This window comes from Manacus vitellinus, unplaced genomic scaffold, assembly GCF_001715985.3.
Source record: "Manacus vitellinus isolate BGI_N305 unplaced genomic scaffold, ASM171598v3 scaffold_20_pilon, whole genome shotgun sequence".
Taxonomy (NCBI): Eukaryota; Metazoa; Chordata; class Aves; order Passeriformes; family Pipridae; genus Manacus; species Manacus vitellinus.
Window position 1 is genome coordinate 4367825 of NW_021939471.1, and position 15380 is coordinate 4383204.

The 15380-nt window shown below is 41.0% G+C and overlaps 2 protein-coding genes across 3 annotated transcripts; one reads left to right on the top strand and one right to left on the bottom strand.

The window, feature by feature from the left end:
• The first annotated feature begins 3812 nt into the window (after positions 1–3812).
• Positions 3813–8569, top strand: ASNSD1 (asparagine synthetase domain containing 1). The gene is made up of 3 exons (XM_025895016.2): positions 3813–5319; positions 6928–7109; positions 8243–8569. The coding sequence occupies exons 1-3, from the start codon at positions 3838–3840 to the stop codon at positions 8502–8504; spliced, it is 1926 nt and encodes a 641-aa protein (XP_025750801.2). The 5' UTR covers positions 3813–3837; the 3' UTR covers positions 8505–8569.
• Positions 8570–9940: 1371 nt separating this feature from the next.
• Positions 9941–14955, bottom strand: OSGEPL1 (O-sialoglycoprotein endopeptidase like 1). 2 transcript variants are annotated; one of them, XM_018071862.2, is made up of 8 exons: positions 14750–14955; positions 14351–14600; positions 13336–13723; positions 12274–12478; positions 12044–12192; positions 11353–11483; positions 11134–11205; positions 9941–10087 (listed from the first exon to the last, which is right to left on the bottom strand). In XM_018071862.2, the coding sequence occupies exons 2-8, from the start codon at positions 14560–14562 to the stop codon at positions 9997–9999; spliced, it is 1248 nt and encodes a 415-aa protein (XP_017927351.1). In that variant the 5' UTR covers positions 14563–14600; positions 14750–14955; the 3' UTR covers positions 9941–9996. The 2 variants fall into 2 exon arrangements, with proteins under 2 accessions (XP_017927351.1, XP_017927352.1); XM_018071863.1 differs by lacking the exon at positions 14750–14955 and having other exon boundaries at positions 13336–13718; positions 14351–14523.
• Positions 14956–15380: the final 425 nt, after the last annotated feature.

The following is a 15380-nucleotide window of genomic DNA, read 5'->3' on the forward strand; positions in this document are numbered from 1 at the left end:
CGGCCGCGCGCGCCGGGGTCCGAGTGTGTGGGGAGCCGTCGCCGCTGTCGTCGCTGTTCGACGCTGTCGCCAGCTGTCGCCGCTGTTCGCCGGCTGTCGCCGCTGTCGGTGTGAGCGGCCCCGTGCCGCGCCAGGGGGATGTCGGGCCCGCTGCCGCGGACAGGCAGGAACGGGGAGAGCGCGGCGCGGCGCCACAGGGAGGACTGAGCCGGCAGGTGAGCCTGTCCTGCGGGGAGCCGGAACCGGTCGCCCCGGTGGCGAGCAGCCCTGAGGGAGAGGGAGGGCGGGGGCTGCCGAGGGCTGCCGGGATCTGTGCCCGGCGCTGTTCGCTGTCGGGCCTCGGGAGCGCCCCCCGCTCGCGTGTAGCCAGCCCGTGTCACCTCGCTGGAAGCTTCTCGGGTTGTCACGTTGGGTCCTTCTGCTCCGAGCTGAGATCGAAGTGTTAGGTGAGGCGCAGTGAGGGTTTTCTCATAGAATCACAGAATCTCGTGAGTTGGAGGGATCCCACAAGGATCATCAGAGTCCAACTCCTGGCCCTGCACAGGACCATCCCGAAGAGTCACACCATGTGCCCGAGAGTATCATCCAAACACTCCTTGAATTCTGTCAGCCTTGGTGCTGTGCCCACTGCCCTGGGGAGCCTGTTCAGTGCCCGACCACCCTCTGGGGGAAGAATCTCTTTCTAATGTCCATCTAAACCTCCCCTGACACAGGTTCAGACCATTCCCTCGGGTCCTGTCACTGGTCCCCACAGAGCAGAACTCAGTGCCTGCCCCTCCTCTTCCCCTCCCGAGGAAGCTGTAGCTGCAGTGGGGTCTCCCCTATGTCTCCTCCAGGCTGAACAGACCAAGTGCCCTCAGCTGCTTCTCATATGGCTTCCCCATATGGTTTCTCTGTAGTACCAACTTCATCCTTACCTGCCCAAAAAGTCCCAAGAGATTCCAGCTGCAGAGCTTGGTGCTCCTATGAATTCACTCCCTCTTCTCTGGTGCCCACTATGGAATCTATCAAGCCCCATGAAACTGCTTACCCTCAAAAAAAAGCTCATTACAGCCTTCCAGTATCTGAAGGGGCCTACAGGGAAGCCAGAGAAGGGCTCTCCATCAGGAACTGTAGTGATAGGACAAGAAGTAATGGGTACAAATGGAAAGAGGGAAACTCTAGGTTAGATATTAGGAAGAAATTCCTTACTGTGAGGGTGGTGAGACACTGGCACAGGTTGCCCACGGAGGCTGTGGTTGGCACAACCCTGGTAGTGTTCAAAACCGGGTTGGACAGGGCTCTGAGCAACCTGGCCTAGTGGGGAGTGTCCCTGCCCGTAGCAGGTTTTTAATGTCCATTCCAACCCTTTAACATTCTATGATTCTGTAAAAAAATGACTTCTGAATGGCCATAATGTATAGAGCCAGTAGTGTTTTTGATTGCCTGGGAAGCTACAAAGCTGGGACATAACAGAGCTGCAGGTTGATGGTTTAGTCCTTAGCTAAGGATGGCAGTGCTGTTTTGCCTGTTGGTGTAGCTGCTGGAGAAGTGGTACTTTCAGTGTGCCATATTCAGTTTGGGTAACGTCCCTCTGCAGTAGCTTCCTACTGTGCCACCAATTCCAGGAGACACAAAGGAAAAAACCCTCAATCCGTATAGTTTGCTTCTAACAAAAACCGTTGTGTCCTCTGACCAGATTTTGTTCCAGTTTTTGGCTTTTATGACAGTCCTTCTTATTGCTTTTTGCCATTCAGAGCTGTCATAAAAGAAAATGGGAAAACCTGCCACATCTGTCAGTGCAGCATAGAGTGGAAAATCCCACTAAGGAAGTTAATGCAAAAATCCAGAGCAAGAGAAGGGCTCCCATTGTTCTTAATACAGTTTTAGTGTATTTGGATTTTCATTAATTGCATTTTGAATCTGGAGCATACCTGTGATTATAAAGTGTATTCTCGATATTATGCTAAATTTGTTTTCTAAAGTTATTTGATGTTTTATTAGTTGTGTACATGTTTTCTTTTCTTCTGGGGGAGAAAAATGTGCTCTCTGATAATAAATAGCTACAGGTACTCTGGCTTCCCAGTAACAATTGCTTTTGGGGGGAGGAGAAATACCAGTGGATGCAAGATAACCTGTTTCTAGAGCAGTTACTTTAAGTATTTCATTTTTGTATTTACTTTGTCTTCAGTGGTCCATTTGGAGAACAGCAGCTATATATGCATGTAGCTGTCTTAAAATATTGGTAAGAATGTTCACCACTAGGATTATAACACAGTGGTTTATTTTTAATAATTAAAGGGCATCTTTCATCTTTCAGATTAAAGAGCAGAAGGTTGTAGTAGATGAGCTTTCTAATTTGAAGAAGAACAGGGTAAGTATTTACAAATTTGCTTTTGACTGTTTTGTTTTAGAGGAGAAATAAGCATAGAGACAAGAGGGAAAACAAAACCAGAGCATGCTGTCTTTAATTTGTTTTAATACAGATTTTAATACACATGTGGTCTGCTGTCCTCACAATAACTTGTCCTGCAAATGATTTGGTTCTGTACCCTTGTGCAGTATCTGAGTTATTTCAGTGAGATGTTTGAGTCGATCAAAAGACTTTGTGAGGTATACTTACTTTTTCTATGCACGTGTTTAAATTAGAAAAGAGAAATGCAGAATAGTCATGGGTTGATCCTTAAATGTTTTTGATGGTACAGCATTAGAATGTTGGTGTTTTTAGGGCACAACTTGTATTTCTGGCATTAAAGTGAAGGCTTATCTTGGTAGACCCACACCAGCTTCTGCTGCAGTGTGGTTCACAGTCTGTTGCTGTGACTTAATACCTGGTTTTGTTTTGCAGAAACAAACCACTTAAAGCGTGGTTTTTGTTTTGCAGAGAGTTTATAAGCAGCAACCCAACAGCAACATATTCTTCCTTGTGGACCGAACAGAAACACTGTCTCAATGCAAAAGTAAGTTTGCAGTGTCAAAGTAAATCAAATGATTGAATATTTAAAAGCTGTATATTAAAATGAAAACCTGACAGCTGTATGTCAAATACAAAATAAACTTCAGACACCTGCTTGTTTTTCTGGACTGGATAAATGTGAAAATGTTTTCACTTGATATGGATGTGATAGAAGAGCAAGTGCTGAAGATAAAGATGGAGAACATCTGCTCCACAGAGGAGTCATTATTATCAGTGCCCTTTGGGCAGCTGTATAGCACTGTGTCCCTTAAAAAAAATTAAAATTGCACAGGATGAGGAGAAAGAAAATAACAAGTTTAAACTGGAGATTAAGTTAGAAATCTTTAGTTGAAAGAATGGGTCTATGGGATTATGAAGATAGGAGAATGGATAATAGAGGTGATGGTGGAAGAAATGTTAGAAATTTACAAACTTAGAAGTATAAATTTTATTTTCTGTATTGAACAATTGCTACTTTTGTTTTCTTTCCTTTGATTTGGGTTAATAGTGTTGACATTTTAATCAACAATCCCCTTTTCTTACTACAAATATATAAGTCATACTGATAGGATAGGCAATACTTGGCCTATGGTAACGTGGTTTTCTTTGGGAGAAAAAAATTATCAACTTTGTGTAATTAAGAGGAATAAGCTACAGTGAGCTATAGTAATGATGGTGTACAAACACAGCACTTTGGTTAATTAGCATTTCATTGAACAAGTGGCTGGAATTACTTATTTCTTAGTTTATTAAAATTACTTATTTTCTGTTTATGAAACTGATTATTTGTATAATACTCTCTTACACAGATACATTAGATGAATTAAAGAAGGCACAGCAGGAGATGGACAATTCAGAAAAAGCTAAAATGAAGAAATAGTTCATGTGAATCCCAGGTCACAATGTGTGGTATTTGTTGTGTTGTTACTTTGTGTAGCCAACGTGCTATTCCTGATTTCCTCAGCGAAGACACACTGCACCGTCTGAGAAGAAGAGGACCAGACAGTAGCCAACAGTTGATAAAAACTGTGTCAGATCTCTCTTACAGATGTCTGTTTTCTGGCCATGTACTTCACTTGAGGGGACTGGTGACTCCTCAGCCTCTAGAAGATGCCAATAACAATGTTTTTCTTTGGAATGGAGAAGTTTTCAATGGAGTGCATGTAGGAGATCTAGACAATGACACTCAAGTAATGTTTCATCATCTCACATTATGCAGGAGCAAAGAGGACATTTTGTCACTCTTTTCATCACTCCAGGGTCCCTGGTCTTTTATTTATTACCAAGCATCTAGACACAGTTTGTGGTTTGGCAGAGATTATTTTGGTCGTCGTAGTTTGCTTTGGCAGTTCAGTCCTGAGGCTGACAGTGCTTTCTGTCTCACATCTGTGAGTGGTTATTCTGAACCAGGCAACCAATGGCAAGAGGTCCCAACATCTGGAATTTTCAAAATTGATCTCAAAGCTTGTGCAGCAACTAAATCTTTGTCCTTAACATTGTTTCCATGGAAGTACTGGTACACAGAGAAAGCAGCAGAAGAAACATTCATTAATGTTCTTGACCAAGTGTCAAAAGATTTGCCAAGCCACGTACATCTTGTGATGAATGAATCAAAGCTATGTCTCAGAGCACCAGTTATCCCCTTAAATACAGCAATTTCTGAAGCTTCAGGTGAATGTCCAGGCACTAATAGTAGCAACATCATCCATGTGGTTTCTGTAGAAACCCTCCAAGGATTTCTCGCAGAGGAACACAAGAAAAAATTGGTGCGTCAGTTTATTGATGTTTTAAATGAAGCAGTCAAGAGACGAGTTTTATGTCTCTCTAGAGATCAAGATCAGGAAACCAGAGAAGTTCCAAGCATGTCTCATAAGAAAGCACATGTTGCAGTGCTCTTTTCTGGTGGCATTGATTCTATGGTTATTGCAGCCCTTGCTGATAAACATGTGCCTTTGGAGGAGCCAATTGATCTTCTCAATGTTGCTTTCATGATGAAAGAACAAGCTAAGCAGAAGGGTACCACTAAAAGACATCCCAACCATGAAGTACAGCTTGATTTGCTTTGTCCTCAAGAAACCTGCCAAGATCTTCATGCTAAAAGTGGTGCTCATTTATCTTGCTTTGATGTTCCTGACAGAATCACTGGTAGGGCAGGACTGAAGGAATTAGAAGCCATTAACCCTTCAAGAACCTGGAACTTTGTGGAAATTAATGTTACACTAGAGGAATTGACAAAGATGAGGAAACAGCACATTAATCACTTAATCTATCCACTGGACACAGTCTTGGATGACAGCATTGGCTGTGCAGTCTGGTTTGCTTCCAGAGGGGAGGGTTTTATTAGTAGCCAAGGAGAACTGAAACCATATAAAAGTCCTGCAAAGGTACTGATTTTTTGTTTGTTTATTTTCTGTCTTATGTTTGTAAAACATAAGTTATGACTTACAAATGTAAAAACAGTTCTGTTGATTCAGAAATCAGGTGGTATCTTTGCTATTCATAAGGTTTCTGAAATTCAGTGACAGAATGTAGAATAGTTCTGTAATTATAATCTTTTTGTAATTCTAGAGTTAAAAACTGCATTCAGTTCTTTTGTCATGTGATGTGGATGGCTTTCCAGAGAACTTGGATAAGCAACAACATGACTAGGAAAAAAATAATAACCATCATCTATAATTTTCAGTGTTTCAGTTCCAATAGTGGGTAACAGCTATTCAGTCCAAACTGTGTTAACAAATTTAGAGATAAATGTTAGTGAATTATTAAGTAATATTGTTTTGTGCCAGCATCCCACCACTTGTCAAAACATCTTCTTATTTAGGCATGCTATTGATGTGATAAAATAGCAAATAGCATGGGCAGAAAAGATCTTGGCATCTTTTGTCATTAGAGTCTGAATGACAGAAATACAAAAACTAGCTCTTTCCTTTTTGTAACTTATCTGCATGTATGTAGTATGAAGTAAAATATTTTTGGTAACTAGGTGATTTTCTGGGGAATTTGATTCTGATTTCTCACTTCCCTATTTCTGATGATTTTCGGAGGGAAGAATGAACTGTTTAATTTCAGGAATTTACAAGCCAACCACCACCTCTGCTTTTTGAGGCTCCTGTTACTTTTCTAATAATTGCTAGATGCTAAACCCATAAGAAATCCACCAACAACAGAAACCCAAACAAACGCAATAGTTTGCTTAAAAACTACTACTGTAGAACACAGCTGATACAGTTGGCAGATCTACTTAAGGATGTGCATCTCAGATTTGCAAAACATACAAATTCATCCTAGGTCCAGAATATGTTGAAATGGGTTAATAAAACATAAAGCAAAAGTGTCATTTTCCCATCAGTTATGTACTGCTGTGTTGGTAAAAATTTAGTTGACCCAGATTAGTAAAACACACTTGACTGTTTGTTAAAAGACTTCCACTTTTATAGTGAATTGCTGTTGAAGGCACAGCAATGGGCCAGATGTGGTAGTTGTTTTTGTACTTACTGAGGAGACAGAACATTATGAGCCATTTTTGTTTAGTGCAATGCAATGTACTAACCCAGTATCTGGTAAATTAATCTGGGTGTACATTCAGATAACTATTTAGAATATATGACATGATCTTTGGAAACAAATGTTTTTTATAAAGGCTGGTGTTTAACAAATGCTGTTTATTGTAATAGAAACTAACAAAGACATTCTTCAAAGATACTGGTGTGTTTGTGGTGCATAGGATGTTATTTTGATGTTTTTTCCTTGGATCAGTAGAAATGTTTGTGTGTACTTTTAGGTCTGATTGTGAGCCTATTGCAAGTTTCCAGTGATTTTTATTGGAAATTGTTTCAGACTTTGTAAATGTGTAAGGCAGGTCCCATTGTGATAAGTAATACCTTCAGAGGATGTGCATTAAAATGAATATCCTTAAGATGTAGTTAAACATTTAAGATTGTTACATATTAACTTGCCCAGACGCTAAGATTTGTTGTATCCTGTTTCCTTAGGTAGTGCTTACAGGAATTGGAGCAGATGAACAGCTTGCTGGGTACTCTCGACATCGTGTTTGCTTCAAGAAATACGGCTTAGAGGGTCTGAATAAAGAACTTGAAATGGAGTTGGGTCGCATTTCTTCCAGAAATCTGGGTAGAGATGACAGGATTATCGGTGATCACGGAAAAGAAGCCAGGTATTATTGTTCTAACATGAAGCAAAACTGGTTTTGCAGGTTAGATGCAGTTTCCAACACTCCAACAAAAAGCTTAATTGAAACTTCTGTGTGTTTTATTCTCTAGTTCTGTTGCAATTTTGCTAACATGGTGTATTGTGTTGTGGAGTTTTTTGGTTTTGTTTTTAAAAAGGCAGCCTGTAGTACTGTGGAAGGGTTTCTTAAGGAAATTTAGTAACTTGACTTCCATCCAGAAGTTTTAAGAAGCAGCAAAAGATTAAACAGGAGAAATCAAGTACGGTTTATCATTTTAAGTGGAAGAGTCTTGTGCACAACTTTGAGGTGTTCTTGTGTGGTCATTTAGGGATTGATTTTGGAGAATGACAACATAATGTAAAAGCTGGGTATTCTTGTCCATGCCATGACAATATCCACTGCGTTTCCTGGTGTTAAGTCTGAATAGTTAAAAAATCCTTTTATTTGTGTTTACTTCCTCCATGCTACCACAAACTTGCAAAAAATTCCCTAGTTGTTGTCCAGTAGCAGAGGCCACTTGGGTGCATGAAAGGTTTTTTCCTGTGATCTTAGTGCCAGTGTTTTTCCAAATCTGTTCTTAGTTGCACATTTTCAGTGTAGCACAAGAGCAGTTGCAGTGGTGGACAGGCAATGCTGTTAATCATGCATGGGATTAGGTATGAATGCCTGGAATTCAGAATGGTGTCAGAATTTGTTGTGTAAATATTTTTGTTTTGAAGTTACAGTGTAGCTTCACACAGTAGTTTTAAATACTTAGGAGTTATTTTGAGAAGTGTTACTTAAAGATTTGTCTTGCCCTTCCGTTGTAGTTTCTGATGTTCTTCATGATTTTTCTTCTGTATAAGCACACCATTTCTGATCCTTGTTTTTACTGTTCTCTTTGGTTGACTTTTGAAAACTTCCAGGCTTCTGAGTGTAAAATGATATATTATGAGGTTTCTTTCTCCAGGACAGTTTAACTGCTCTGGAGAACTGTCTCAGTACTGTTATACTAAGATTTAAGGTACATCTATAGTTAGGAATTGATACAGACTCTGAAATCTTTGCAGGTGGTAAAAGGGAAACCCAAAACCACTCGTATGAAATTTTTAAAGGGTCTTTCCCTATCTTTCTTTCAGGTTTCCTTTTCTTGATGAAGATGTTGTTTCATTCCTCAATTCTCTGCCTGTCTCAGAAAAAGCTGACTTGACTCTACCTCGAGGAATCGGTGAGAAGCTGCTCCTGCGCCTTGCAGCCAAGGAGTTGGGCCTCACAGCCTCCACTGTTCTGCCAAAAAGGGCCCTACAGTTTGGATCTCGGATTGCAAAACTGGAGAGCCACAGGGAAAAAGCATCTGACACGTGCAGCAGGCTGAAGTTATTTTCAGTAGGTGAATTATAGAACTACATCTTGAGATATATCTAGTCTATTTGCAAATGTAGTAAATCTTTGGAGTTTTCTTAGGATGTTTGGTCTGGTTTTTTTATGCACTTGGACATTATTATTATTAATCATCAAGCTAATACATGTAGATGTGTACTTTTACTAGAGACTCACTATGAATTCACTCCTGGAGGTGAATTCACCCCTGGAGGTGAATTCCTCTTTGGGGAAGAGGAAATAGCCAGAAGTTGGCTTTCCCACCCTTCCAGTGTTGCCAAAATGTTGAGTCCGTCCAATTTGTCACATATATTGAATTCAGTACATTGCTTCGTGGCAGAACAGGGCTGGTCCTGCAGCTGTGCTTTAGAAGAAGGTTTGGGTTATGGTTGTGGAAGGGAGGGCATGGTGAGGAGCTGGCCTGGGTTGCCAGAACCAAAAAGAGCTGAGGGTCTGGGGTCTTGTCAGCTCTTGGGAGATCTGCTCTCCAGGCATCATCAGACATCAGAAAACAGACATCACACACATCCCCTGGGTGTTTTGGGGCCATCCTGTACAACCTCCCAGAACTGTGGCCAGTTCTGCAGGGATGGGTTGTTGGCAGTCCCCAGCCCGGGGCTCCCTATGTTCCCAGAGAAACTGGGAAGTTCCCTCCAGGTTCTTCTTAGTCCATTGTTGACTCCCTAGCTTGCTCTGTCTCTTTTTAGCTTTAGCTCTGCCACTTTTGCTTTTGATTGTGTCCTTCAATGAAGATCTCTTTTAAACAAATCAAAAAAAGGTCCCCCTTGAAAAAAAAAAAAGGCACTCTGGGTGGGTATGTGGATGTAATCATGGGGTTGAAATAGCAATATGAATGGACTGCCTCTGAAGAAAAGCTCGAGTTAGCTTGTCTTTCTAATTGTGTATGGAAGGATTGCATTGTGATTAGCTTTACTGAACTTCTCTATTTAAAAAAAAGAAGAGAAATCTAAAAGGCACTATCTCTATACTCCGAAGTTTTAATTTTGTGTAAGAAAGAACAGGCTTCTTACACCAGCAGCAGAAAATTAGGTACTGCTGAAATTCAGTTGCACTGGCACAGCAAACACATTGAGATCTGTTTGAAGATCTGTGCAGTCAACTGTTCTTTGCAACCATGGAAGTGAGGATTTTTTTAACATGTAGTGTCAATTATAAACTTTATATGAATTATATATTATATTGATAAGTTATCATATATATTATAAATATATGAATTTATTATCAGTTATGAAGTGTAAACAATGGAGGTATTTTCATTTGTGTAAGTTCCTATTTATTAGAAAGTGCACTTTTAATTTTTTTTTCAGTTGTTTTAATACCAAGAACGCTTAGTTGTGGAATAGTAACTGGAATCACTTTGGTGATAGGACACAGCATTTGTTTCTCTGACAGGTGATTTTCAACACTGGTAAGCAAAGTACTGTCAGTAAACATAACAGCATTGAAACAGTTTTTATTGAACAATTTATATTTGCATTTACTAAGTTACTTTTTAAGATGCCAACCATCGTATCTGTTTTAATTTTGGCACCTTGATGGAATCTTCTTCAACTCTTTTGGAAATATCAATTCCAAGGGGAGCTCTAGAAAATAAAATTATGTAACTGTTAAAAATAACATCATTGCCATATCACACAGATGTACAGCTTCACAGACCCTTTTTACAATTACAGTATTTCTGCACGTTCCCTGCACCATTAAAATGGTCTGTCTGAAGCTGTACTTAGAAACATCTTTACACTGAAGAAATATTTGCATTTCTAGCGATGCCAAACTTGGGAAACACAGTTGTGGTTTCAAAGCCATCTTTTGGGGATGGGGATGTTGTTAGATTCTGATTTTAGTTGCTTTGCAACTAAACTGCATTTACATGCAACTGATGAATGCAAGATGCACTAGAGATCTACAGGCATCTCTTTATATGATAATCTTACATAATGTATTTTCTACAGCAAGTGAAACTTAGTATTTTATTCACTGATATGTATACAGCAAGTTATTTTTGAAGAAGAGTATCTTATAATTTTTCATGTGAAAATTATAATACTTTTTTTTTTTTTTTATTGAGACCGTCCAAGTCTGTTTTCCTGAAAATGTAAAGGGAAAAAAAAACTGAAAAAAAGCCCAAGTTTAAGACCAGCTGGTACTTTTGAAATATTAGAATTTTGTTTGGCCTTAAGTATAAGATCTATTTAAATCCATAGAGCAAGCATTACCTAACTAGTCGTTAAAAAAATCAGTATTATCAGTTAAAAAAAAAAAGTATTATCAGATGATATATGTTAAATTCTTTTTTTTAATTGATTGCTCATTATGAATACACAGTTGGACTTGGAGCATGTGGACTTATGCCTGTGGTGACTGAGAAGGTAAGGGAGAGTATTGCAGCTTAACTGGCTCCAGTTTTCCTGTACCACAGTGATAGCAGGAAAACACACAGAACTGTTGTGATGTGGGGTAATTTAAGTTTCTGAGCCAAACCGAACTTAAATGATCATTTGTATGTCACAACTACGTTGAACAGTAACTTTTATAAGTGTTGCAAAGATGCTCCTCAGCATCTTCTGCCACTTTTTAGTGTAACCTCCTTCCCCTTTCACTACCAGCCTGTGGCTGAGCAGTCACTTACTTGGGTTCGTAGCGGATGCCATCGGTCCCGTGTAGAACACCGAGTCCTGCACGTAACCTTTCAATGCCATTCCTGGGCAAGAAAGCAATTACATAAAATATTTGTCATAACCCTCTGAATATGGCACGTGGTTCAGTCCCCACAAACAGAAGTTCTTGACTCTGATGTCAGCTTTTAAACAACATTATAGAAGCACATGCAAAGAGAAACAGCTCTTACCATGCAATCATTACACCGTTATCAGTGCACAGTCTTGGAGGAGGACACAGTAAAGCAAAATCATTTGCTTCTGCCAAATTCTGTAAACCTTTTCGGATATACTGATTACTTGCAACTCCTCCTGATACAACCTGACAGCAGTGACAAAAAAAGGCATTAACTCAAAAGTACTGATGGGTCACACTCAACTAGCATCCTGTTTAAAAAAGAGGTTATCAGTTCTGAAGACAGCAATAAATAATGCATTTGAAGATTAAAACATATCAGAAAAGAGTATGCTAAGTGAGCTTGTTATGCTAAAAGACATTCCTGAATAAAAGCATGTCAGTCTAGTGGAAGGAAGGTTGGAACTAGATGATTTTAAAGGGCCCTTCCAACCCAAATCAGTCTATGGTTCCACTGGAGCTACAACAGCCATCAGTACTGTGGAGCACAAGGTCAAACTATGTGGTCTAGGGTGTTATGGGAGGTTAAATTAGATGGTAAGAAAATACCTTTCTAGCTTAAAACCCAACTGTGAAAGACTTCATTGTAAATATTTATATCACTATTACTTCAATCCTGATATTTTAACAGTGTAATGCATACTGAGATCTTCCTCACCTGTCAAGGCAGGAAGTACAACAAGGCATCTGCATCTTCAAATGATGTTACATAGTCAAACAGAAAAAGGAAGAAGAAGCATACCCACCAAGGTTGCATTTTTTGGTGGCAAGATGCTGTTTTTGGTGCAGAACAGCATGGCCCGGTAGGTGCGCTGGATGATGTGAACAGCCACTGCGTGCTGGACGGCAGCAGCGACATCCCCAACGCAGGACAGGATCTCACCTTCCTCAATACCTACAAAAATGTATGGTCAAAGGGGTTTTCCTGAGTCTGGGTCTTCAAAACCATGGTTTATACCTGACTGTTTAAAAATACCTTCTTCTTTTTCTTTTTGTGCAATGGCATTATTGACGAGGTTCAGGAGTCCAGAGAAAGAGAAGTTGCAGTTCCGATACTGGTTCATGGGCAGTCGGAACATGAGCTGTTCCTGGTTTCCAGTCTGAGCCAAGTGCTCTATGGCCTGCCCCCCAGCCATGCTGTGGCACTCTGGGTGCTTTCTTAAAGACAGTCTTCTTGCCACCTGAGGAGAGAATAAACAACAGACTTGAAATCAGTTCCTCCTGTAACTGCACCACTGCATAGGAGTCCATGGAATAAATCCAGACACCACAAAATCCGTCCAATGTGAAATTACAAACAGGGCACAGTAAGCACAAGACATAACACCAGCTGGATTTTTTTTTCCTGGAGTATTTAGAAATGCAATTCTAGAACAATTTGGGCAAACAAATTTTGTAGGAAACATTAATTACTCCATTTTCAAGCTATAGGAAACACACACAGACTGCCATACTGTACTACCAGATACACAGGAATAAAGTTGGTTTCAACTTTATACAGTCCCCTTTCTGACTCTCCCAATTTTTTACTTAGTATGCACAAATACTGTTTAAAACTCTGTGTTTGAGAACAAAACTGTAAGTGACCAATTTTACAGACTGTACTCAGTGACCCAGAAACTTACAATTCTGAAAGCCAAACCATGCTTTTCAAACTGTAAGCAATAAAACTAGTGTGAAATGTTTTAATATGTATTGTTTTAAACCTGACAGCATCCTTTAAAATAGCACTGTCAGTCTTCTCAAATTCATACAACTTGTTTGTATAATCAGTGTCAATGAAACTTCCAACACCAGTTTCAGTTGTTAGGCTGCCTATTTACTAAAAGTATAATCAATGTACATATGTTACAATTGATGTTATGTGTACATTTTTAACAGACTCTTGTGTCTGTTCAAAATAGAAAAAAATCCTGTTAAGTGAAGCTCATATTACACTGAATTACTATCCTTGGGCTGATGATAATACTACCATTACGTAGTATAAATGCAATAAAAAAAAGGGAAAACTAGGTTTACTTATGTCAGGAAATGTTACCTTATCCAGCATGTCACCTGGTGCAATATCTATGGACTGTCCAAGTAGAAGGAAATCTGACACTCCTTGTGCTACTGCCAAGATACAGTGGCCTCCAGAGACCAAAAGAACCAAGAAGGGAAATTCCAGGTGATGTGTGAGCCTGACGGTCAGCGCGTGAGCCTCCATGTGATGGATGGGTATGAATGGCTTCTGGTGCCTGTTCACCAAGGCCAGGCTGTACTCCAGCCCCACCCCAAGGCTTAGAGCAAGTCCAGGTTTCACTGTAGTTGCAACAGCTGCAAGCTCAGGTACAGAAACACCACTGACACGAAGCGCCTCTTCTACCACTTGCTCGATGTTTTCTCTGTGAAGCTGCTGTGCCACCACAGGAATTATTCCACCTGTTCTAGTAAAACCAAAGAATTACAATCCATTGGTGTTTTATAACAGATAGAATGGCGTAAAAATAGTTTTCAAGCACCTCTTAACCTTGCCATATCCTGCCTGTCTCCTTAGTGGATTCTGAAATGCCTTGTTTAGTGTAAAGGGCACTGAAGAGAGCTAAATTATCACTAGGAGGTCAGAAAATGATGTAACCTGCCCTTTTTGATACAGGTACTTCTTAACTGCATCTCAACACTGTTCCAAAACAATGTAATATCGTATTCACAACCCCTTGCTTATTAGTTCAGGTTCTTAGCCACCAATGCTTATATTTATTTTCACTTAAAAACACTGAGACATTTGGTGGTCTTAACAGTAACAGCGATTTCATCTTTACTTCAAGCTAGAAAGGTAATCTGTCCCCCTCTGAAAGAAAATAATAGAAGAAACTTTTGAAATGCACATTTCTTTCTTCCCCCTTAGTACTATCTCAAGCAGTAAGTATCGTAGCCCAAGGGATATGTCTTCCCACCCACCTACCTCTTACTGATTTTTATGGAGCAGGGAAGACTTCTGTGAATGATATTGCAAGTAATAATAAAAAAAAAAAGTTACTAAGGCAAAAGCCTTCAGAGAAGTATATTCTTACTGTAAATGGACTTCCTTCTGACAGTGCAGGGCTTCTCCCAGGACACAGCCGGCATCATCCACCACAGCGGCACCCGTGTCGTCACAGCTCGTCTCTATTCCCAAAACCAGCCTCCGAGAGCACTGTTTTCCAGGGCGAGCTGAGCTGCTTCTCAGCCACGCAGCTTGGCCGTGTTTAACCGATTTCAAAAGGCTTTTGGCAATACTGTTCATTGTTAAAAATCTACCTGGCAGTTATGTCTAGAAGAGAACTGTACAGTTTATTATTACTGGAGGGTTTTCAAGCATGTGCGCTGCTCTGATTTTCTGAAGAGGTGGCATTACTTTTACCGTTATGAATGGCCACACATCATATTTAAGGTACTAAGAAAAAAACCATCTGGGAGCAGTCTTGTTTTACCTTAAAGAGGGCAGAGTTCCTCACCAAGCTGGTTGTGTGCGGTGCTTCTGGCAGCCCTACGGGCGGGACCGAGCCCCCGCAGCAGCACCGCCGTGTGTCCGCGCCGCTGCCCGGGCAGCTCTGAGCCCTCCGCCGCTCCAGGGCCACGGGCTCGCCCGATCCCCGGAGGATGCTCCTCCCGCCCGGCGGCACCCCCGTGTCACGGCGCCCCCGCACTGTCCCCTGTCGCGCCCTGTCGCCGCCGCCGCCCCCGCTCTCCCCGGCGCTCGGCTCCGCCCCGCCGGGTCACAGGGCGGCGCTTCCCGGGCACGGCGCAGCCGCCCAGCTGCGATTCCCTATTCCAAGGGTTTTGTCCGGCCGCCCGGAGGCATCCCCGCCCCCTGACCCGCGCTCCCTAAGGTCGGTCCGTGTCTTAAAGTCCCTGCCACTTGTACAAGGCAGCGACCGTCAAAGGCAGCACAGCCTTGTGATGGCCACTACTTAAAAATCAGTTACCGCTTCCTGTCCAAATAACGCAAAGAACTCGTTACTAAATTGCTAAAGAAAATTTGTAACTCGTTGCCATTTCTTCACAGTACCTTTATCGGTAAAGTAAATAACCAGAAAATTTCCTCAGCAAGAAAAGAAGTAC

What these genes read in the sequence shown, in the direction of transcription:
- ASNSD1 (XM_025895016.2), top strand. Translation starts at nt 3,838, where the DNA reads ATGTGTGGTATTTGTTGTGTTGTTACTTTGTGTAGCCAACGTGCTATT. An exon ending in CATATAAAAGTCCTGCAAAG is followed by an intron (nt 5,320 to 6,927) that starts GTACTGATTTTT and finishes CTGTTTCCTTAG; the next exon opens with GTAGTGCTTACAGGAATTGG. An exon ending in GATCACGGAAAAGAAGCCAG is followed by an intron (nt 7,110 to 8,242) that starts GTATTATTGTTC and finishes TCTTTCTTTCAG; the next exon opens with GTTTCCTTTTCTTGATGAAG.
- OSGEPL1 (XM_018071862.2), bottom strand. Translation starts at nt 14,562, where the DNA reads ATGAACAGTATTGCCAAAAGCCTTTTGAAATCGGTTAAACACGGCCAA. An exon ending in AACGGTGTAATGATTGCATG is followed by an intron (nt 11,206 to 11,352) that starts GTAAGAGCTGTT and finishes TTTCTTGCCCAG; the next exon opens with GAATGGCATTGAAAGGTTAC. An exon ending in GGCATCCGCTACGAACCCAA is followed by an intron (nt 10,088 to 11,133) that starts GTAAGTGACTGC and finishes TTTATTTTCTAG; the next exon opens with AGCTCCCCTTGGAATTGATA.